At 43.7% G+C, this 24,647-nt stretch overlaps 1 protein-coding gene across 4 annotated transcripts in view; it reads right to left on the bottom strand.

The window, feature by feature from the left end:
• Nucleotides 1-24,647, bottom strand: part of LOC143765898 (tetraspanin-33-like) — a 224,848-nt gene that overhangs the window by 80,086 nt on the left and 120,115 nt on the right. For 3 of the 4 annotated variants that reach the window (XM_077253084.1, XM_077253100.1, XM_077253108.1), the window contains one exon: nt 6,105-6,233. The exons of the other annotated variant lie outside the window; for it this stretch is intronic. In XM_077253084.1, coding sequence (XP_077109199.1) covers nt 6,105-6,233 — 129 coding nt within the window. The remainder of the gene's footprint in view (nt 1-6,104; nt 6,234-24,647) is intronic. 4 annotated transcript variants of the gene reach the window in all.

Here is a 24,647-nt window from a genome sequence, read left to right as displayed (position 1 = left end):
TCCCTACTCTTGCTAGCGACCTCAAAACCCTTACCCCACAAATCCCAAAACAAACAGAAATCCCGACCAATAATTATAGGGTGCAACAAGTCCCGAACGACGCCGACTTCATGGGACTCAGTGCCACATGCCATTTCAATATCCACCCTGGCCATAGGGTAGTCCTTTGCATCACCATGTCTGCACCGCACGCCGACCTTCTTTCCCGAGACCAGGTGGAGATGGAAAGTGGCCCTCACCAGGGTCACTAAGCTCCCCGAGTCTAACAGGGCCGTTACTGCTTGACCGTTCACCTTTACGGGACACGCTTGAGGCCCCTCATTGGGCGGAGAGTTCACACTGCAGGCAGGATATGCATAGTATGAACTACGATGTCCCATGCTGCAGTCCATCTGCTCAGTGGTCTGGGAACAACGGGCAGCTATATGTCCTGGCCCGTGGCACCTCCAGCAAATAATATCACCTGTAGGGACCTTGGGCACCACCTCCCCCGCCCTTTGTGACCTTGGATGCCCCACCCCCTTCTGGGACCCCCAGTACGGCATGGGCTGCCTCCCAAAGGAGCCTTCCACCCCTTGGTATCTCTCGACCAGTCCGACCAGCTCGTCGGCATTCTGGGGATCACCCTGGGCAACCCAAGTCTGTATGGGCCTCGGGAGGGAATGCACAAACCGATCCATCACCACTCGTTCTACCATCTGTGCAGGCATAGAGGTCTCTGGCTGCAGCCATTTTTGGACCAGGTGCAACAGGTCAAACATTTGGGAGTGAGGCAGTTTGTCCCGGTGATAGGCCCAGCAGTGAATTCGCTGTGCCCTAACAGTCATTTTCACCCCCAAACGTGCGAGAATCTCGGCTTTCAATTTGTGATACTCCTTGGCATCCTGCAAGGTCAAATCATAGTACACCTTCTGAGGTTCCTCAGTTAGGTAAGGCACCAATACCTCTGTCCACTGCTCTGGCGGAAGTTTTTCCCTCTCAGCGACCCTCTCAATCACCGTCAGGAAGGCCTCAACATCATCCCCGGGAGTCATTTTCTGCAATGCGCGTCTTACCGTTTTTCGGACGTGGGTGTCATCAGCCAGACCTGGGGTTGGGGCGCTCGTCTTGCCCTGGATGGTGGTTGCCAGAAGCTGCATCTGCTGCCGTTGCTCCTGCTGGCTCTGCCTTTGCTCCTGCTGGCTCTGTTGTATCTGCTGCATCAACAGCCTGTTGGTCTCTTGCTGCTGTGACTGCAACTGGACCAAGTGTTTCAGCAGGTCCTCCATTTTCCCCGGCAATGCTTGCTGGCTTACAACAGACTTGACCCAGGACATTCAATAATAGACTTACATCTCCGCTGGGAACGCTGCCTGCACATCTACCACCAATTGTGAGCTTTCACTCGCTCAGGTGCGACGGCTGACATTCAGAAGGCATGTTCCATTAAAGGTTCAAAGGGTTTATTGCACCATAAACCACATAGAAACAACAGAAAACAAATAGCCTTTAGCTCAGGAAAAGGAAAAACAGATGTCCAGTCCTTCAGGCTCAGTCCTGGAGCCTTAACACACTCTGGAGGCTAACACCTCCACACACATATCCTCTGTGTTAAGTATTAGCCTTTCTTTTATAGGTCTAACCACACCCAGAACCCATCACATGATTAGACATGTGGTTATGACATCACCACAGGTCCTGAAACACATATAGTTAGGCATGGTTGCATCACAGCGGCAAGCCACCTATGTGACACATATCTCCCGTCGACTAGACAACCTTTAGCCACGCTACAATATCTATTATATCTATTCTGTTCTAACCTGTCACGCTGTAATTTTACTGTACGCGGCACATGAATTGCTGGCTTTTCAAAGGATCTAGACAAGGTATGTTTTTTTCCTCTGGGGGTACTCAACATTATTAGCATGCTCACAGAAACATAAGGTAGCCCAAAATCACATGAAAATACGCTCAAAACCGCAACAAAAACACAACAAAACATGTATTTTTGCCCCAGCTTCGTTCCTGCCAAGAAACCAGGCTTTGCTGCAGAGAAAAAATGCAGCAAAAACGCCCAGTGTAAACATACCCTAAGCCTTTCCTTTTTATATCTCATTTCTTTGTAACCTCTTTATGACCAAGCCAATTTTGACTTTAATGACCAAGCCAAATTTTACAATTCTCACCACTGTCATTTTATGAGGTTATAGCTCTGGAACGCTTCAATGGATTCCACTGATTTTGAGAACTTTTTTTGTGACATATTGTACTTCATGTTCGTGGTAAAATTTCTTTAATATGACTTGCATTAATTTATTAAAAAAATGGAAATTTGGCAAACATTTTGAAAATTTAGCAATTTTCAAACTTTTAAATTTTGTGCTCTTAAATCACAGAGATACAGAACAGACCAAAAGTTTGGACACATTTTTTCATTTGAAGATTTTTCTGTATTTTCATGACTAAGAAAATTGTACATTCACAGTAAAGGCATCAAAACTATGAATTAACACATGTGGAATTATATACTTAACAAAGTGTGAAACAACTGAAATTATTTCTTATATTCTAGGTTCTTCAAAGTAGCCACCTTTTGCTTTGATGACTGCTTTGCACACTCTTGGCATTCTCTTGATGAGCTTCAAGAGGTAGTCACCGGGAATGGTTTTCACTTCACAGGTGTGCTCTGTCAGGTTTAATAAGTGGGATTTCTTGCCTTATAAATGGGGTTGGGACCATAAGTTGTGTTGTGCAGAAGTCTGGTGGATACATAGCTGATAGTCCTACTGAACAGACTGTTAGAATTTGCATTATGGCAAGAAAAAAGCAGCTAAGTAAAGAAAAACGAGTGGCCATCATTACTTTAAGAAATGAAGGTCAGTCAGTCCGAAAAATTGGGAAAACTTTGAAAGTGTCCCCAAGTGCAGTGGCAAAAACCATCAAGCGCTACAAAGAATCTGGCTCACATGAGGACCGCCCCGGGAAAGGAAGACCAAGAGTCACCTCTGCTTCTGAAGATAAGTTTATCTGAGACCAGGTCAATGCCACACAGAGTTCTAGCAGCAGATACATCTCTACAACAACTATTAAAAGGAGACTTTGCAGCAGGCCTTCATGGTAAAATAGCTGCTAGGAAACCACTGCTAAGGACAGGCAACAAGCAGAAGAGACTTGTTTGGGCTAAAGAACACAAGGAATGGACATTAGACCAGTGGAAATCTGTGCTCTGGTCTGATGAGTCCAAATTTGAGATCTTTAGTTCCAACCACCGTGTCTTTGTGGGACACAGAAAAGGTGAACGGATGGACTCTACATGCCTGGTTCCCACCGTGAAGCATGGAGGAGGAAGTGTGATGGTGTGGGGGTGCTTTGCTGGTGACACTGTTGGGGATTTATTCAAAATTCAAGGCATACTAAACCAGCATGGCTACCACGGCATCTTGCAGTGGCATATTATTCCATCCGGTTTGCGTTTAGTTGGACCATCATTTATTTTTCAACAGGACAATGTCCCCAAACACACCCACAGGCTGTGTAAGGGCTATTTGACCAAGAAGGAGAGTGATGGGGTGCTATGCCATATGACCTGGCCTCCACAGTCACCAGACCTGAACCCAATCGAGAGGGTTTGGGGTGAGCTGGACAGCAGAGTGAAGGCAAAAGGGCCAACAAGTGCTAAGCATCTCTGGGAACTCCTTCAAGATGGTTGGAAGACCATTCCCGGTGACTACCTCCTGAAGCTCATCAAGAGAATGCCAAGAGTGTGCAAAGCAGTCATCAAAGCAAAAGGTGGCTACTTTGAAGAACCTAGAAAATAAAACATAATTTCAGTTGTTTCACACATTTTGTTAAGTATATAATTCCACATGTGTTAATTCATAGTTTTGATGCCTTCAGTGTGAATGTACAATTTTCATAGTCATGAAAATACAGAAAAATCTTTAAATGAGAAGGTGTGTCCAAACTTTTGGTCTGTACTGTATGTCACAAAAAATATTTAATAAATAACATTTCCCGCATGTCTACTTTACATTAGCACAATTTTGGAAACATTAATATTTTGTTAGGACGTTATAAAGGTTAAAATTTGACCACCGATTTCTCCTTTTTCCAAAAAAATTGACAAAACCATTTTTTAGGGACCACCTCACATTTGAAGGGTCAGTATGACAGAAAATACCCAAAAGTGACACCATTCTAAAATCTGCACCCATCAAGGTGCACAAAACCACATTCAAGAAGTTTATTAACCCCTGAAGGTGCCTCACGAGAACTAAAGCAAAGTGGAAAAGAAATTAACATTTAACTTTTTTCACAAAAAAAATTACTTTAGACCCAAACTATTTTATTTAAACAAGGATACCAGGAGAAAATGGACCACAAAATTTGTTGTGCAATTTCTCCTGAGTATGCCCATACCCCATACATGGGGGAAAGCCACTGTTTAAGCGCATGGCAGGGTTCAGAAGGGAGGGTGTACCGTTTGACTTTTTGAATGCAAATTGGCTGGAATTGATGGCAGACACCATGTTGCATTTGGAGTCACCCTGATGTGCCTAAACAGTTCAAACCCCCCTATTCCTACTCCCAACCCTAACCACAACCATAATCCCAACACAATCCTAACCACAACCCCCATACCACCCTATCCCCAACCCCACAACCCTAACTCCAACACAACCGTAACACAACCCTAACCCCAACACAACCCTAGCCCCAACTCTAACAGCAAAGAATGGAAAACATTTAAAAAAAAATGTATTTGATTATTTTTACCTATCTAAGGAGGTGACAATGGGGGGTTTGATTTTCTTTTTTATTTTGATCACTGTGATAGGGTCTATCACAGTGATCAAAATTAACCAATTGGAAAAATCTACTATTGTTGCCGGGTACTGGCCGGCAGATCTCAGCGAGCGCACTGCGCATGCGCACACCATTTTCTTCCAGGAAGATGACAAGGAGGGCCAGGGGACGGAGCAGCAAGGTCCAGGGATGGTGGAGGTGCCAGCGGGGGGCTCTGGGGACCCCATTTCTCTCTCCTCTGATGTGCTACATCATATCAGGAGAGAGAAATGAATTGAAAATCAGATTTTTTTTTTTTTGATTTTTTTTTGCGATTGCAGTTATTCGGTGAATAAGGGTGATCACAAGACCGGGGACAGCAAAAACCAATAGTAGTTATATTCTCCAAGGTCTCAGATACCCCCAGTAGGCAAGATCCCCTAGATTTTCCAACGCTGGGGAATGCTATACACTTATTTCTCAGCTACGTTAAAAAGCCGCACTGAGGAATAAGACCCCTTAACTGCCACTGTTAAAAGGCATATCGGCGGTCGTTAAGAAGTTAATCCAGATCTTTAAAAAAAATAAACCTAAAAAACTCCCAAAAAACTGCTATTTCACTAAAAAGAAAATTTGTGTGTGTAACAACCCTAAAAAGAATGCATTTTACAACCATGTTAATTTTTTTCTTTCCTTTTTTGAATTTCTCTCCTATATCCCCAATTATTAAACACGTGTCACAAGTATATCGCAACAGAGAGAGGAGCCAGAAGACCGCAGTGTCTGATTTTTCCTGGGCAATGCAGGGGTTAATCTGCTCTGTTGAGAGCTCCTGGAGCTAAGGCTCTCAGCTGTGGACTGCTAGCCACTCCCATTTTCTATATAAACAGGGTTCTGGCTAGCACTCATTGTCAGAGAGCTTTTGCTGCATGGTTTGAGGTTATTGTTGCTAGGTTTTAAGTGTGTAATAATTTCCTTTCTTCTCCTACTTTGGTTTAACCCCATCTTCCACTCCTCTAATGCATCCCTCTGTTATATGTGTGTGCATATTTCTATGTTTGGTATTCTTCATTAACCCTGTTCATATTACCTTGTTAGTCTGGTTGGTGTATTACGGTGCACTACTACTCCCCTCTTCCCTGGGTGGTGAAGCGTGAAGACTGAGGGCAGATTCAGGAGGTAAGGCAAGGTACGTGGCCCCGGGATCTTCACCATCAAAAGTAATCCCGGGAACAGGGTGAGCTAGGGCGCCCCTAGTATTAGGGACAAGGATGGAGTCCCTGGTCCCGGGGCACCTGACAACAGAGTTGTGACAACAAATCTCCTTCAGAAATTACCTGGCCCTTTTCCTTGATGCAGCAGGAATATGGCACACCACATCTCTCCAAACTTGGATTAGCATCTCTGCAGTAAAAGTAAATGTTTCTAGACCAGTCTTTGTAGCTATTAACTCCACAGCATTCAAACTTGGGTAAATAAGCCAAAAAGCAAAAAGAACATGCAAATCAGTTAGACATACAAACATATGCAAAAAAGTAAATAACAATTTTACATGTGCTCCCCACCCCATACTCTATAGAAGACAAATACCATATATACTCGAGTATAAGCCGACCCGAGTATAAGCCGACCCACCTAATTTTGCCACAAAAAACTGGGAAAACTTATTGACTCGAGTATAAGCAGCAGCTACCGTTGAATTTCAAAAATAAAAATAGATGCTCCATACCGTTCATTATTGCCCCATAAGATGCTCCATATAAAGCTGTGCCACATATAATGCTCCATACATTTCATTATGGCCCCATAGATGCTCCATATAAAACTGTGCCATATAGAATGCTCCATACATTCCATTATGGCCCCATAGATGCTCCACATAAAACTGTGCCACATATAATGCTCCATACTGTTCATTATTGCCCCATAAGATGCTCCATATAAAGCTGTGCCATATATAATGCTCCATACTGTTGATTATTGCCCCATAGATGATCCATATATAGCTGTGCCATATAGAATGCTCTGCACCGTTCATTATGGCCCCATAGATGCTCCATATAAAGCTGTGCCATATAGAATGCTCTGCACCGTTCATTATGGCCCCATAGATGCTCCATACAAAACTGTGCCATATAGAATGCTCTGCACCGTTCATTATTGCCCCATAGATGCTCGATATAAAGCTGTGCCATATAGAATGCTGCTGCTGCAATAAAAAAAAATGACATACTCACCTCTCTTGCTGCCCGCAGCTCCTCAGCCTCCTGTCTCGGCGTCTCTCCGCACTGACTGTTCAGGCAGAGGGCGGCGCGCAGATTAGTACGTCATCGCGCCCTCTGACCTGAACAGTCAGAGCAAGAGGATGGGAAGACTGAGCGGCGCCTGGCGTGTGGAACGTGGACAGGTAAATATGTAATACTCACCTGCTCCCGGCGTCCCTAGCTCCTTATCCCGGACAGATGGTCTCCGGGTGCCGCAGCCTCTTCCTCTGTCAGCGGTCACCGTTACCGCTCATTAGAGAAATGAATATGTGGCTCCACCCCTATGGGAGTGGAGTCCATATTCATAACTTTAATGAACGGCCCCACATGACCGCTGAACAGGGGAAGAGCTGCGGCACCCGAAGACCATGGGACAGGCAGGGGGAGCTCCAGGAGCCCCGAAAGCAGGTGAGTATATGACAGACCTCTCTCCCCCTCACCCGCCGACCGTGACTCGAGTATAAGCCGAGAGGGGCACTTTCAGCCCAAACATTTGGGCTGAAAATCTCGGCTTATACTCGAGTATATACGGTATTACAGGCAGGAATATTTTACTGCAGTAAATCTGCCATATTTATTAACAAACTTATCCAAGATGGCAAAAACAGAAAAAAATGCATGATATTTTTTACGGCATCAATTACATGCTCACCCGTGTGACTGCAGAAGCCAATCAAGGGATTCAGCAGTGAAGATAAGTTGTACATAACTAGATCTCAGAAAACAGTAATTGGCTGCAGCAATCATTAGATCGCTACAGGAAAGTAAATGTGGGGCAGGAGGTAATGTTGGAAAGGTGGGCTCTACCGAGTACAAGTTACTTTACAGTGGGGGAAATAAGTATTTGATCCCTTGCTTTTTTAGTAAGTTTGCCCACTGACAAAAAGAACAGTCTATAATTTTAAGGGTAGGTTAATTTTAACATTGAGAGATAGAATATCAAAAATTAAATCCAGAAAATCACATTGTGTAAATTATATACATTTATTTGCATTTTGCAGTGACAAATAAGTATTTGATCCCCTACCAACCATTATTAGTTCTGGCTCCTACAGACCAGTTAGGCGCACCTAATCTGCATTAAAGACAGCTGTCTTACATAGTCACCTTTATAAAAGACTCCTGTCCATAGACTCAATTAATCAGGCAGACTCTAACCTCTGCAACATGGGCAAGACCAAAAAGCTTTATAAGGATGTCATGGACAAGATCATAGACCTGCACAAAGCTGGAATGGGCTACAAATCCATAAGTAAGATGCTTGGTGAGAAGGAGACAACTGTTGGTGCAATCCTAAGAGACAATTTGCATATTTCCCAGAGGAGCATTGCAGCTTTAAGTCTCCTCATCTCGACATGCTTAACATGACACTCTCCGCAAGGAGAAACGATACTTCTTGGATCCCGGTCAGATGCCTCTCACTCGGTCAAACTAGATCTCCACTTTGCATTGATGAGGGGCAGTACTCCGAAACACTGTCTGCAAATCGAGATGCTGGTTTGGCTTTTATCTTAAGTCATGTGACAAGGCTCGTTAAATGGTCGACATTGACTGTTAGGATTGCTACTTCCAATAGGTGGCACTAGAGTTCTAGTCCTCTTCCTCTCTGAAGAGACAATTTGCATATTTCCCAGCGGAGCATTGAGGCTTTAAGTCTCCTCATCTCGACATGCTTAACATGTCACTCTCAGCAAGGAGAAAAGGAGAAACGATACTTCTTGGATCCCGGTCAGACGCCTCTCACTCAGCCAAACTAGATCTCCACTTTGCACTTTGAAGGTGATCAATGAACGGAACAGGCTGCCACGAGAGGTGCTGAGTTCTCCTTCAAAGGAAGTCTTCAAACAGAGGCTGGAAAAACATCTCTCTGAGATGGTTTAGTAAATCCTGCATTGAGCAGGGGACTGGACACGATGATCCTGGAGGTTCCTTCAAACTCTAACATTCTATAATTCTATGTAATCAGTCTTATAGTGCCATTACAACCATATTTTTTAACTATATATTACAAAATCATGTTGACAAATGTAATCAGTAGTACAGCACTATTACAGTCATATAATTACTATACATTACAAAATCATGCTGATAGGTTCTCTTAAACCCCTTTACCCCCAAGGGTGGTTTGCACATTAATGACCGGGCCAATTTTTACAATTCTGACCACTGTCCCTTTATGAGGTTATAACTCTGGAACGCTTCAACAGATCCTGATGATTCTGACGATGTTTTCTCACGACATATTGTACTTCATGATAGTGGTAAAATTTATTTGATATTACCTGCATTTATTTGTGGAAAAAAACAGAAATTTGGTGGAAATTTGGTGAAAATTTTGCAATTTTCCAACTTTGAATTTTTATGCCCTTAAATCACAGATATGTCACACCAAATACTTAATAAGTAACGTAAAAATATAGAAGATGAACACGGCACCGATATGCCTACCTTAAGATCCGCCCCCGCAAAAACATGACTAAATGCCGCTGCTGTGCCAATTACGCCTAACAGACACTGGGTGCACTTAAAAAAGTGAAAATCAGATGAAATCAAACGAAGAAAAATAGAAAGTGCACTCACCGGTCTTTTTAGCAAAAGTCCTTTATTTGAACATGTGCGGGCACACTGAGGGAGAACGTGGAATGAAGACGACGGCCGTTTCGCTCTGCCGAGCTTCTACGGGTCTCAATGATTGAGACCCGTAGAAGCTCGGCAGAGCGAAATGGCCGTCGTCTTCATTCCACGTTCTCCCTCAGTGTGCCCGCACATGTTCAAATAAAGGACTTTTGCTAAAAAGACCGGTGAGTGCACTTTCCATTTTTCTTCGTTTGATTTCACTTAATAAGTAACATTTCCCACATGTCTACTTTACATCAGCACAATTTTGGAACCGACATTTTTTTTTGTTAGGGGGTTATAAGGGTTAAAAGTTGACCAGCAATTTCTCATTTTTACAACACCATTCTTTTTTAGGGACCACATCACATTTGAAGTCACTTTGATGGGTCTATATGATAGAAAATACCGAAGTGTGCACATCTCAAGGTGCTCAAAACCACATTCAAGAAGTTTATTAACCCTTTAGTTGTTTCATCGGAATTTTTGGAGTGTTTAAAAAAAATGAACATTTAACTTTTTTAAACAAAAAATTTTCTTCAGCTCCAATTTGCTTTATTTTACCAAGGGTGACAGAAAAAATTGGACCCCCAAAGTTGTTGTGCCAGTTGTCCTGAGTACGCTGATACCCCATATGTGGCGGTAAGCCACTGTTTGAGCGCATGGCAGAGCTCGGAAGGGAAGGAGCGCCATTTGACTTTTCAGTGCAAAATTGACTGGAATTGAGATGGGACGCCATGTCACGTTTGGAGAGCCCCTGATGTGCCTAAACAGTGGAAACCCCCCAATTCTAACTGAAACCCTAACCCAAACACACCCTTAACCCTAATCCCAACCATAACCCTAACCACACCCCTATCCCTAATCCCAACCCTAATCCCAACCGTAAATGTAATCCAAACTCTAACTTTAGTCCCAACCCTAACCCTAACTTTAGCCCCAACCCTAACCCTAACTTTAGCCCCAACCCTAACCCTAACTTTAGCCCCAACCCTAACCCCAAACATAAGTTTAGCCATAACCCTAACCCTATCTTTAGCCCCAACCCTAACCCTAACACTTGTGGGAAAATGGAAATACATTTTTTAATTTTTTTTATTATTTTTCCCTAACTAAGGGGGCAATGAAGGGGGGTTTGATTTACTTTTATAGTGGATTTTTAGCGGATTTTTATGATTGGCAGCCGTCACACACTAAAAGACGCTTTTTATTGCAAAAAATAGCTTTTGCATCTCCACATTTTGAGAGCTATAATTTTTCCATATTTTGGTCCACAGAGTCATGGGAGATCTTGTTTTTTGTGGAACGAGTTGACGTTTTTATGGGTACCATTTTCGGGCATGTGACATTTTTTGATCACTTTTTATTCCAATTTTTGTGAGGTAGAATGAACAAAAACCAGCTATTCATGAATTTCTTTTGGGGGGGGCGCTTATACCGTTCTATGTTTGGTAAAATTGATAAAGCAGTTTTATTCTTCGGGTCAGAATGATTACAGCGATACCTCATTTGTATACTTTTTTATGTTTTGGCGCTTTTATACGATAAAAACTATTTTATATAAAGAATAATTATTTTTGCATCGCTTTATTCTGAGGACTATAACTTTTTTATTTTTCTGTTGATGATGCTGTATGGCAGCTAGTTTTTTGCGGGACAAGATGACGTTTTCAGTGGTACCATGTTTATTTATATCCGTCTTTTTGATCGCGTGTTATTCCACTTTTTGTTTGGCGGTATGATAATAAAGCGTCGTTTTTTGCCTCGTTTTTTTTTTCTATACGGTGTTCACTGAAGGGGTTAACTAGTGGGACAGTTTTATAGGTTGGGTCGTTGCGGACGCGGCGATGCTAAATATGTGTACTTTTATTGTTTTTTTTATTTACATAAAGAAATGTAAATAAAATGGAACAATATATATATATATATATATTTTTTTTTTTTTTTTTTTTAACACGTGTAAATATTATTTGTTTTACTTTTTTACATTGCCCCATGGGGGGACATTACAGTAACGTGACAGATCGCTGATCTGATCAGCGATCACACAGGCACTGCAGGGAGGCTTCCCGGCGCCTGCTCTGACCCGGAAGGCCCCCCACGGCCATTTTGGATCCGGACCTGCAGGGAGGAGGAGGTAGGAGACCCTCGGAGCAACGCGATCACAGCCCCCTCCCTGCGCGATGCTTCCCTATGCCGCTGAAATGCTGCCATCATCTTTGATCACAGTGTGTCAGGGGTTAATGTGCCAGGAGCGGTCCGTGACTGCTCCTGGCACATAGTGCCGGATGTCAGCTGCTATAGTCAGCTGACACACGGCCGCGATCGGCCGCGCTCCCCCCTTGAGCGCGGCTGATCGCATTAGACGTATTATCCCGTCGGTGGTCATACGAGTCCATACCACCGGGATAGTACGTCTAATGTCAGAAAGGGGTTAATAATTTTGTATTCTTAACCATTTGTCTTGGACTGATATAATGATTACCTATTGACAGGATAGGCCATCATTATCAGATTAGTGGGAGTATGACACTAGGACCCCACCAATCAGCTAATACCTGCTCAACACATACTGCAGTTGATTTCTCATTCAACTGCCAAATGTCGAACAATCCACCGATCTCACCGATATTTTATGTATAGGTTATCAATATGTTAGTGAAACAAGGCAGGGAAAGTCCCGGCACTGATACCAGAACGCTACTGTGTGACTGCCTAACAAAACAGCATGATGAGAATCCGGTAGGTGAGGAAACCCGGGTGCTTGTCGCAAAACGGTAACCACAATGTCCAAAAAACAATAAAGGCAGCACTCGCCATTCCTGGTACAATCCTTTATTCAATGATGTGAACACATGGTGGTGAGAGATGTGAGTGTGGACAAGATCGGACTATGGCCGTTTAGTGCTACATGTGCTTCCAAAGTAGAGGAGGAAGTGACGGGGATCCGACTTAAATAATGGGTCAACCCTCTTGGTTGTGTCAGTGCAATTGTGGCACCCCAGGAGTCCGGTTGCCACAATGGCATTGCCTTCCTCATTGGGGGATGATTGTCATGCCTGGAGGTAAGAAGGGATCCACTTGGCAGGTAATACAAACATACAACACCTTCCTTTCTCCAGACCAGAAGGGGGAGCTCTAAACCTGGTTTCAGGGTAGCTTCCCTATAAGTTCTGGAGGCAGGATTAGAGAGTTGGGTGTGAGACACTGAAGGGAAAGAAAGGACGTGAGGAGAGAGAGTGGGGTCTGGAGCTACGAGTGGGCTCACCCCAAGATAAAGCACAATGAGATCGGACACCGGAGTCCGTGGTTGTGAGAGGATTGCATACCCAGCCACCTAATCCGGAGGGCAGGAGATTCCAAGTCTCGTGACCCCAACTGACATCCGGAGGCAACACAGCAGGTCAGGAGCCTGGGGCTGCCAGTGAGAAAGCAGTGCCCATGACAGGCTCAGGCTGTCAGCCATACGGGTTGGGAGTACAGACACTGAGAGGACTTATGCAGAGCTTCAGGCAGCAAGGGTCAGAGTACAAAGCGCAGAAGGAAGGCCTCCGAACCCACCTTGCTAAGTGGATCCCAAGCTGTTTCCAGGCTGCCCAGACCCCAACACCACCGGCTACCTGTACCCTGGACTGTACCTGTATTTCACCAGTAAAAGGTAAAGGAAACTGCTACCGTTGTGTTCCTCAATCATTACCTGCGCCCTCAGTCCTGCACCCCATCGTTTACCATACCTTACCAACTGTATCAGGTAGCCCTGGGGCCCCGCTCTACCTGTGGAGAGCAGGACCATCCAAGCTACATTAACATCAACCCCAGTGGTCCCCTTAAGCAGCGTTGGCCATCCCGGCCAAACACCACAGGTGGTGTCACGAATCATCCGTTAAAGACTTTATTTCTACTTTGATCCACATCCCCTTTAACTGGACACCCAGGGCCACGGACCGAGTCACTGCCACTGTGACCACCCCTTTAAGTACCACTGGACCCGGTACCGAATACCCCATGGTCCTAGTCCACCGCGCTCCACAATTCCAGGCGCTCACCTGTCCGTATAAATAAACAGCAAAGTGAACTACAACAGATGAAGTTAAAACCATACAATCAGACTATGTTATAAAAAAAAGTGTACTATCAAATTTATCATTAAAACAAGTAGGGCCTTGTGCCCGTGAACGTATAATCCACCTGGCTTTTCTCTGTCAAAAGTGTTTGGGTAATTTAACCCTTTCCAATTGTGCAAAGCGCATCTCTTTAGGGTTGCCTGCATATACGCCTTGCATGTGCTTAATTAATCTGCTTGAACCTTTGCATGTGGAAACTTATTTAAAACACTCATGAAAGCGTACAAAGAGTGGTCAGATAGTTTTTCTGAAGCTACATGAATTTGATATGACAGTTTTTTTTATAATATACGGTAGTCTGATTGTAAGATTTTCATTTAATCTGTTGTAGTTCACATTGCTGTTTATTTATCCAGACAGGTGAAGGGGTGGCACCTTTTGGAAATGCACTAAGGCTATCAGGAGTGTTGATTCACAATTTCAGTAGGATGCCTATCACTTCCTCCTCACCTTTGGATTTGCGAAAGTGCACACAGTGCTAAACAGACATAGTCCAATCTTGTCTACACTCATAGCTCCCGCCGCCATGTGTTCACATCATTTAATAAAGGATTGTACCAGGAATGGTGAGTACTGCCTCTTCTGTTTTTTGGACATTATCATGTTGTTAGTCCTAAGAGACCCATTTAATAATGGTAGCTCAAGTGTCCAGAGTCCAGTTACTGTTGATCGTAATAGAAACAAGCAGACGTCAGAAACAAGCCATGAAAGCTATGACCTGTAGTAATTAAACTGTGATTAGTGGGGTCAAGGTAGATTTCCTCCCAATAGGAAGAGGGGAGTGGCTGCTTCCCGAAACCTTTGGCATATGGCACTTTATGCTTTTGAGAATAAAAGGCTCAAGTAGTTCCCTTCCAAATGCCCAATCCTTATTACCCTCGACATCTGCCTTGTAATGTGTACACCCGGTTTAAGGCATAAAGCGCAATATTCTTGCAAGGCTGAATTATGAATGAGAAGTGAAAAGAGCTACTACCTGGACATAAGAGTATTCGGGTTTGAATCATAATAGGATGAGGTACAGTAAAAATTGTATTGTGGTATCGTGTTAGCCAGAAAAATCAATGTAAATACTTTTATGCCCAAAAATGACAAAAGTATAGCTTATTGGCTAACTAGAAAAAAATATTTGCAAGCTTTCGGAGCATAGGGGCTCCTTCTTCAGGCTGAATTGCAAATGAATTAATAAGACTAGCACAACATTTAAAGGCCCCGTCTCACATAGCGAGATCGCTAGCGAGATCGCTGCTGAGTCACAAGTTTTGTGACGCAACAGCGACCTCAGTAGCGATCTCGCTATGTGTGACACGTACCAGCGATCAGGCCCCTGCTGCGAGATCGCTGGTCGTGTCAGAATGGCCTGGACCTTTTTTTGGTCGTTGAGGTCCCGCTGACATCGCTGAATCGGTGTGTGTGACACCGATCCAGCGATGTCTTCACTGGTAACCAGGGTAAACATCGGGTTACTAAGCGCAGGGCCGCGCTTAGTAACCCGATGTTTACCCTGGTTACCAGCGTAAATGTAAAAAAAAACAAACAGTACATACTCACCATCTGTTGCCCGTCAGGTCCCTTGGCGTCTGCTTCCTGCTCTGACTGAGCTGCCGTAAAGTGAGAGCACAGCAGTGACGTCACCGCTGCGCTCTGCTCTCACTGTACGGCGGCTCAGTCAGAGCAGGAAGCAGACGGCAAGGGACCTGACGGGCAACAGATGGTGAGTATGTACTGTTTTTTTTTTTTTTACATTTACGCTGGTAACCAGGGTAAACATCGGGTTACTAAGCGCGGCCCTGCGCTTAGTAACCCGATGTTTACCCTGGTTACCCGGGTGCTGCAGGGGGACTTCGGCATCGTTGAAGACAGTTTCAACGATGCCGAAGTCGTTCCCCTGATCGTTGGTCGCTGGAGAGAGCTGTCTGTGTGACAGCTCCCCAGCGACCACACAGCGACGCTGCAGCGATCAGCATCGTTGTCTGTATCGCTGCAGCGTCGCTGTGTGAGACGGGGCCTTAAGAGATATTACAACAGGACATTTGTTCATGAGGTGGGAGGTGTGATGCCTCCTAAAGATGAACCAAGGAAATCAAATTAGGGGTTTTGTTACAAATAGAGAGGGAGTGGGAATGTTCACTTAGTTATCTAGAGTCCTTCTGGTGGAGGTGTGAGTTGTGTCCATGTAGGGAGTCATAAATCCAGATGTTAAATTGTGTCTTATTGTCAAAGAATTGAACATACTTAAGAGTTTGTACTCCCAAATTCTTCTCTCTCTGTCGTCCTCCATGGCACCTTGTACATTGTATCACGCACACCACATTGGAGGTTGTACATGATAACTCCTTATCTGATTTGTGTTTGGAAAGCAGACTGTATTTGTAACATGTGGGTACAAGTTTTGCATTTTTTATTGCTACATGGGAATGGTCTGTCACTGCTGGTGATGAGAGGTAATTTTAACCCCTTAGTAACCAAGCCAATTTTGACCTTAATGACCAAGCCAATTTTTACAATTCTGACCAGTGTCACTTTATGTGGTTATAACTAGAGATGAGTGAATGTTTGGATAACGATCACCAAACATAAATTCGGCACGAATATGGTACATTCGGATTCGTGATCGGTAACATGAGCATTTTTCTTAAAATCGGTAAAAGTCAGTAACATTTAGCAAAAGATAGAATAAAAGCCGGTTGTTCATGTGCGGCATTCAGTGAAATCACAGCGTAACAGGTGAGAATAGAAAGGACAGAATAGATGTATACACATAGATTACATATATACAGAGGGTATGGAAACTATTCATACCCCGTTCCATTTTCACTCTTTGTTTCATTGCAGTCATTTGGTAAATTCAAAAAAGTTCATTGTTTTCTCATCTTGACTGAAAAAAACAGAAATGTAGTAATTTTTGCAAATTTATTAAAAAAGAAAAACTGAAATGTTACATGGTCATAAGTATTCAGACCCTTGCTCAGTATTGAGTAGAAGCACCCTTTTGAGCTAGTACAGCCATGAGACTTCTTGGGAATGATGCAACAAGTTTTTCACACCTGGATTTGGGGATCCATTGCCATTCTAACTTGCAGATCCTCTCCAGTTCCATCAGGTTAGATGGTGAACGTTGGTGGACAGACATTTTCAGGTCTCTCCAGAGATGCTAAATTGGGTTTAGGTCAGGGCTCTGGCTGGACCAGTCAAGCTTGGTCACAGAGTTGTTCTGAAGTCACTCCTTTGTTATTTTAGCTCTGTGCTTAGGGTCATTGTCTTGTTGGAAGGTGAAACTTTGGCCAAGTCTGAGTTCCAGAGCACTCTCGAAGAGGTTTTCATCCAGAATATCTCTGTACTTGGCTGCATTCATGTTTCCTTTAATGACAACCAGTCGTCTCTGTCCCTGCAGCTGAAAAACATCCCCATAGCATGATGCTGCCACCACCATGTTTCACTGTTGGGATTGTATTGGGCAGGTGATGAGCAGTGCCTGGTTTTCTCCACACGTACCGCTTAGAATTATCACCAAAAAGATCTATCTTCATCTCTTCAGACCAGAGAATCGTATTTCCCATAGTCTGGGAGTCCTTCATGTGCTTTTTAGCAAACTCTATGCGGACTTTCATAAGTCTTGCACTGAGGAGAGGCTTTTGTTGGGCCACTCTGCCATAAAGGTCCGACTGGTGAAGAACTGCAGTGATAGTTGACTTTGTGGAACTTTCTCCCATTTCCCTACTGCATCACTGGAGCTCAGCCACAGTGATCTTGGGGTTATTCTGCACTTCTCTCACCAAGGCTCTTCTCCCACGATTGCTCAGTTTGACTGGACGGCTAGGTCTAGGAAGACTTCTGGTGGTCCCAAACTTCTTCCATTTAAGGATTATGGAGGCCACTGTGCTCTTACGAACCTTGAGCACTGCAGAAATTCTGTTGTAACCTTGGCCAGATCTGTGCCTTGCCACAATTCTGTCTCTGAGCTCCTTGGCCAGATCTTTTGACCTCATGATTCTCATTTGGACTGACATGCACTGTGAGCTGTAAGGTCTTATATAGATAGGTGTGTTCTTTTCCAAATCAAGTCCTATCAGTTTAATTAAACACAGCTGGACTCCAATGAAGGAGTAGAACCATCTCAAGAAGGATCACAAGGAAATGGACAGCATGTGACTAAAATATGAGTGTCTGAGCAAAGAATCGGCATACTTATGACCATGTGATATTTCAGTTTTTCTTTTTTATTAAATTTTCAAAAATTACTACATTTCTGTTTTTTTCAGTCAAGATGGGTTGCAGAGTATACATTAACCCCTCAAGCCCCAAGGGTGGTTTACACGTTAATGACCGGGACAATTTTTACAATTCTAACCACTGTCCCTTTATGAGGTTATAACTCTGGAACGCTTCAACGGATCCTGAAGATTCTGACACTGTTTTCTCGTGACATATTGTACTTCATGATAGTGGTAAAATTTCTTCGATAAGACTTGTGTTTATTTGTGACAAAAATGGAAATTTGGTGAAAATTTTGATAATTTTGCAATTTTCCAAATTTGAATTTTTATGCCCTTAAATCACAGAGATATGTCACACAAAATACTTAATAAGTAACATTTCCCACATGTCTACTTTACATCAGCATAATTTTGGAACCAAAATTTTTTTTTGTTAGGGAGTTATAAGGGTTAAAAGTTGACCAACAATTTCTCATTTTTACAACACCATTTTTTTTAGGGACCACATCTCATTTGAAGTCATTTTGAGGGGTCTATATGATAGAAAATAACCAAGTGTGACACCATTCTAAAAACTGCACCCCTCAAGGTACTCAAAGCCACATTTAAGAAGTTTGTTAACCCTTCAGGTGTTTCACAGGAATTTTGGGAATGTTCAAATAAAAATGAAAAATATTTAGAATTGAGTCCTCAGTGGTTGATACCTTTTAATGGCTAACTGAAAAGATGGTAACAAATTGCAAGCTTTCAAGACTACACAGGTCTCTTCATCAGGCAAGGACCACTGAGGACTCTCAATTCTAAATATTTTTCTATCTACTGGCTAACCAAGATATATATCTTTTCTGTATCAAATAAAAATGAACATTTAACTTTTGTTCACACAAAATTTACATCAGCTCCAATTTATTTTATTTTACCAAGGGTAATAGGAGAAAATGGACCACAAAAGTTGTTGCACAATTTGTCCGGAGTACAACGATACCCCATATGTGGGGGTAAACCACTGTTTGAGCGCATGGCAGAGCTCGGAAGGGAAGGAGCGCCATTTGACTTTTCAGTGCAAAATTGACTGGAATTGAGATGGGACGCCATATTGCGTTTGGAGAGCCCCTGATGTGCCTGAACATTGAAACTCCCCACAAGTGACACCATTTTGGAAAGTAGACCCCCTAAGGACCTTATCTAGATATGTGGTGAGCACTTTGACCCACCAAGTGCTCCACAGAAGTTTTTAATGCAGAGCCGTAAAAATAAAAAATCATATTTTTTCACAAAAATGATGTTTTCGCCCCCAATTTTTTATTTTCCCAAGGGTAAGAGAAAAAATTGGACTGCAAAAGTTGTTGTGCAATTTGTCCTGAGTACGCTGATACCCTATATGTGGGGCTAAACCACTGTTTGGGCGCATGGCAGAGCTCGGAAGGGAAGGAGCGCTATTTGACTTTTCAATGCAAAATTGACAGGAATTGAGATGGGAAGCCATGTTGCGTTTGGAGAGCCACTGATGTGCCTAAACATTGAAACCTCCCAAAAGTGACACAATTTTGGAAAGCAGACCCCCTAAGGAACTTATCTAGATGTGTTGTAAGAGCTTTGAGCCTCCAAGTGTTTCACTAAAGTTTATAACGCAGAGCCGTGAAAATAAAAATTATTTTTTTCCCACAAAAATTATTTTTTAGCCCCCAGTTTTGTATTTTCCCAAGGGTAACAGGAGAAATTGGACAGCAAAAGTTGTTGTCCAATTTGTTCTGAGTACGCTGATACCCCACATGTCGGGGGGAACCACCGTTTGGGTGCATTTCAGAGCTCAGAAGGGAAGGAGCGCCATTTGCAATGCAGACTTAGATGGATTGGTCTGCAGGCGTCACATTGCGTTTGTAGAGCCCCTAATGTACCTAAACAGTAGAATCCCCCCACAAGTGACCCCATATTAGAAACTAGACCCCCCAAGGAACTTATCTAGATGTGTTGTGAGAACTTTGAACCCCCAAGTGTTTCACTACAGTTTATAACGCAGAGCAATGAAAATAAAAAATAATTTTTTTCCCACAAAAATTTTTTTTACCCCAACATTTTTATTTTCCCAAGGGTAACAAGAGAAATTGGACCCCAAATGTTGTTGTCCAATGTGTCCTGAGTACGCTGATACCCAATATGTTGGGGTAAATGGAAGGAGCACTGTTTTACTATTTCAATGCAGAATTGGCTGGAATTGAGATCGGACGCCGTGTCGCGTTTGGAGAACCCCTGATGTGCCTAAACAGTGGAAACCCCCAAATCTAACTGAAACCCTAACCCTAGCCCCAACCCTAACCCTAGCCCCAACCCTAGCCCTAGCCCTAACCCTAACCCTATCCCTAACCCTAACCCTAGCCCTAACCCTAATGAGAAATGGAAATAAATACATTTTTTTTATTTTATAATTTTTCCCTAACTAAGGGGGTGATGAAGGGGGGTTTGATTTACTATTTAAAGCATTTTTTTAGCAGCTTTTTATGATTGGCAGCAGTCACACACTAAAAAACGCTTTTTATTGCAAAAAATAGTTTTTGCGTCTCCACATTTTGAGAGCTATAATTTTTCATATTTTGGTCCACAGAGTCATGTGAGGTTTTGTTTTTTGCGGGACAAGTTGATGCTTTTATTGGTAACATTTTCGGGCACGTGACATTTTTTGGTCGCTTTTTATTCAGATTTTTGTGAGGCAGAATGACCAAAAACCAGCTATTCATGAAATTCTTTTTTTTTTGGGGGGGGGGGGGGCGTTAATACTGTTCCACGTTTGGTAAACTTGATAAAGCAGTTTTATTCTTCAGGTCAGTACCATTACAGCTATACCTCATTTATATCTTTTTTTATGTTTTGGCGCTTTTATATGATAAAACCTATTTTATAGAAAAAATAATTATTTTTGCATCGCTTTATCCTGAGGACTATAACTTTTTTATTTTTTCGCTGATGATGCTGTATGGCAGCTAGGGTTGAGCGAAACGGATTGGACATTTTCAAAAATGGTGAAACCCGACCCGATCCCAGCGTGGAATCGGCCATGCTGTCGGCGATCTTCGCACCAAAGTCGCGTTTCTCATGACGCTTTCAGCGCCATTTCTCAGCCAATGAAGGTGGATGCAGAGTGTGGGCAGCGTGATGACATAGGTCTTGGTCCTCACCATCTTAGAGAGGGGCATGACAGTGATTGGCTTGCTTTCTGCGGCGTCACAGGGGCTATAAAGGGGCGTGCACGCCGACCGCCATCTTACTTCTGCCAATCTCAGCATAGGGAGAGATTGCTGCAGCTTCGTCAGAAGCAGGGATATTGTTAGGGTGGAAATATTAACCCCCAAACCGCTTGTGCTGTAGCAAATTCCACTGTCCAACACCACCTTTTCACCTTTTCTTTGCAGGGACAGTGGAGGCTAGATTTCTGTGCATCAGCTCTGTAGATTATAAGGCTCCCTGATAGCTGCATTGCTGTTTGTACGCCGCTGTGCAAACCAACTGCTTTTTTAAAAGCAAAAGTCCTGTTGCTCCTTTCTGCACAGTTATATTGTTTATTTGTCCACACTTTTGTGTGCAGCAGTCCTTTTTATTGCTGGCTGCCATACTTGTCCTGAGATCATTGTAGGGAGATTGTTATTATAGTACAATCCCTTTTTATATATATATATATATTTCCAGCCATTTTCTGCCACTTATACTGTGTAGTGTAATACAGTGTGTTATGGACTGGTAATTTAGGAGCGACATGCGACTAGCTCTGAGCAAGTGGTAACTATACAGACCGCAGTTCCTGATCTTAACACAACACTAGCAGTAGCCGTGGGATGTTCCTGTCACTCCCTGGACACCTCATCACAGCCGGAGAACTAACTACCCCTAAAGGTAGAAACAGGAAAGCTATCTTGCCTCAGAGAAAATCCCCAAAGGATAGGACAGCCCCCCACAAATATTGACTGTGAGAGGAGAAGGAACTGACATACGTAGTATGAAACAAGATTTAGCAAAGGAGGCCACTTCTAGCTAGATAGACAGTAAGGAAAGGACACTGTGCGGTCGGTAATAAAAACTAAAAAAAGTCCACAGCAGAGATATGCAAAAAATCTCCACACCTGACTAAAGGTGTGGAGGGCAAAATCTGCAGCCCAGAGCTTCCAGCTTAGCTAAATAGATCCATACTGATAAGCTGGACAAATGAGCAAAACATAAAATGTGCTGAACAATAAGTCCACAACAAGTGGACTGCAAAAGAACAAACAAGGACTTATCTTTGCAGAACTGGACAGAGTGTCAGGGAAATCCAAAAGACCAGTGGCTCCAAGCAGGAACAATTGACAACTGGCATTGATTGAGGGATAAGGCCAGACTAAAATAGCCGAGCCAGAAAGACGATCAGTGGAAGCAGCTGCTGATGCTAAATCCAAGAAGCAGCTATACCACTCAAAACCACAGGAGGGAGCCCAAGAGCAGAATTCACAAAAGTGCTACTTACAACCACCGGAGGGAGCCCAAGAGCGGAATTCACAACAGTACCCCGCTTTGAGGAGGGGTCACCGAACCCTCACCAGAGCCCCCAGGCCGATCAGGACGAGCCAAGTGAAAAGCACGAACCAAATCGGCAGCATGGACATCGGAGGCAACCACCCAAGAATTATCCTCCTGGCCATAACCCTTCCACTTAACAAGATACTGAAGCCTCCGCCTCGAAAAACGAGAATCCAAAATTTTCTCAACCACATATTCCAACTCCCCCTCAACCAACACCGGGGCAGGAGGATCAACAGAGGGAAAAACGGGTACCACATATCTCCGCAACAAAGATCTATGGAAAACATTGTGGATGGCAAAAGAGGCTGGAAGGGCCAAACGAAAAGACACTGGATTGATAATCTCAGAGATCTTATAAGGACCAATAAACCGAGGCTTGAACTTAGGGGAAGAAACCTTCATAGGAACATGACGAGAAGATAACCAGACTAAATCCCCCACACGAAGCCGAGGACCAACACACCGACGGCGGTTAGCAAAACGCTGAGCCTTTTCCTGAGAAAACATCAAATTGTCTACCACATGAGTCCAAATCTGCTGTAACCTGTCCATCACAGAATCTACACCAGGACAATCAGAAGGCTCAGCCTGCCCTGAAGAAAAACGGGGATGGAAACCAAAATTACAAAAAAAAGGCGAAACCAAAGTAGCCGAACTGGCCCGATTATTAAGGGCAAACTCGGCCAACGGCAAGAAAGCCACCCAATCATCCTGATCAGCAGACACAAAGCATCTCAAATAAGTTTCCAAGGTTTCATTAGTTCGCTCCTTTTGGCCATTTGTCTGAGGATGGAACGCCGAAGAAAAAGACAAATTAATGCCCATCCTAGCACAAAAGGCCCGCCAAAACCTGGAAACAAACTGGGAACCTCTGTCAGACACAATATTTTCCGGAATGCCATGCAAACGAACCACATGCTGAAAGAACAATGGAACCAAATCAGAGGAGGAAGGCAATTTAGGCAAAGGTACCAAATGGACCATTTTAGAGAACCGGTCACAAACCACCCAGATAACAGACATCCTCTGGGATACAGGAAGATCCGAAATAAAATCCATGGAAATATGCGTCCAGGGCCTCTCAGGGACAGGCAAAGGCAAAAGCAACCCACTAGCGCGGGAACAGCAAGGCTTAGCCCGGGCACAAGTCCCACAGGACTGCACAAAAGAACGCACATCCCACGACAAGGAAGGCCACCAAAAGGACCTAGCCACCAAATCTCTGGTACCAAAAATCCCAGGATGACCGGCCAACACCGAACAATGGACCTCAGAAATTACCTTACTTGTCCATCTATCAGGAACAAACAGCTTCCCCACAGGACAGCGGTCAGGTTTATCAGCCTGAAATTCCTGAAGCACCCGCCGTAAATCAGGGGAGATGGCAGAAAGAATCACCCCTTCCCTAAGAATGCCAACCGGCTCAAGAACTCCAGGAGAATCAGGCAAAAAACTCCTAGAGAGGGCATCTGCTTTAACATTCTTAGATCCCGGAAGATATGAAACCACAAAATTGAAACGGGAGAAAAACAGGGACCATCGAGCCTGTCTAGCGTTCAGCCGCTTGGCCGACTCGAGGTAAATCAAATTCTTATGATCAATCAAGACCACAACGCGGTGCTTGGCTCTCTCAAGCCAATGTTGCCACTCCTCAAATGCCCACTTCATAGCCAACAACTCCCGATTGCCGACATCATAATTGCGTTCCGCAGGCGAAAACTTTCGGGAAAAGAAGGCACATGGTTTCATCAAGGAACCATCAGAATTCCTCTGTGACAAAACGGCCCCTGCCCCAATCTCAGAAGCGTCAACCTCAACCTGAAAAGGAAGAGACACATCCGGCTGACGCAAGACAGGGGCAGAAGTAAATTGGTGCTTAAGCTCCTGAAAGGCCTCAACAGCCTCAGAGGACCAATTTGTCACATCAGCGCCTTTCTTCGTCAAATCGGTCAGAGGCTTAACCACACTAGAGAAGTTGGCAATGAAACGGCGATAAAAATTAGCAAAGCCCAAAAATTTCTGAAGGCTCTTCACAGATGTGGGTTGAATCCAGTCATGAATGGCTTGGACCTTAACAGGATCCATTTCTATAGACGAAGGAGAAAAAATAA

This window comes from Ranitomeya variabilis, chromosome 1 (assembly GCF_051348905.1).
Source record: "Ranitomeya variabilis isolate aRanVar5 chromosome 1, aRanVar5.hap1, whole genome shotgun sequence".
Lineage (NCBI taxonomy): Eukaryota > Metazoa > Chordata > Amphibia > Anura > Dendrobatidae > Ranitomeya > Ranitomeya variabilis.
The sequence above is the reverse complement of the archived record's forward strand: the minus strand, read 5'-3'. Positions and strand labels throughout refer to the sequence as shown.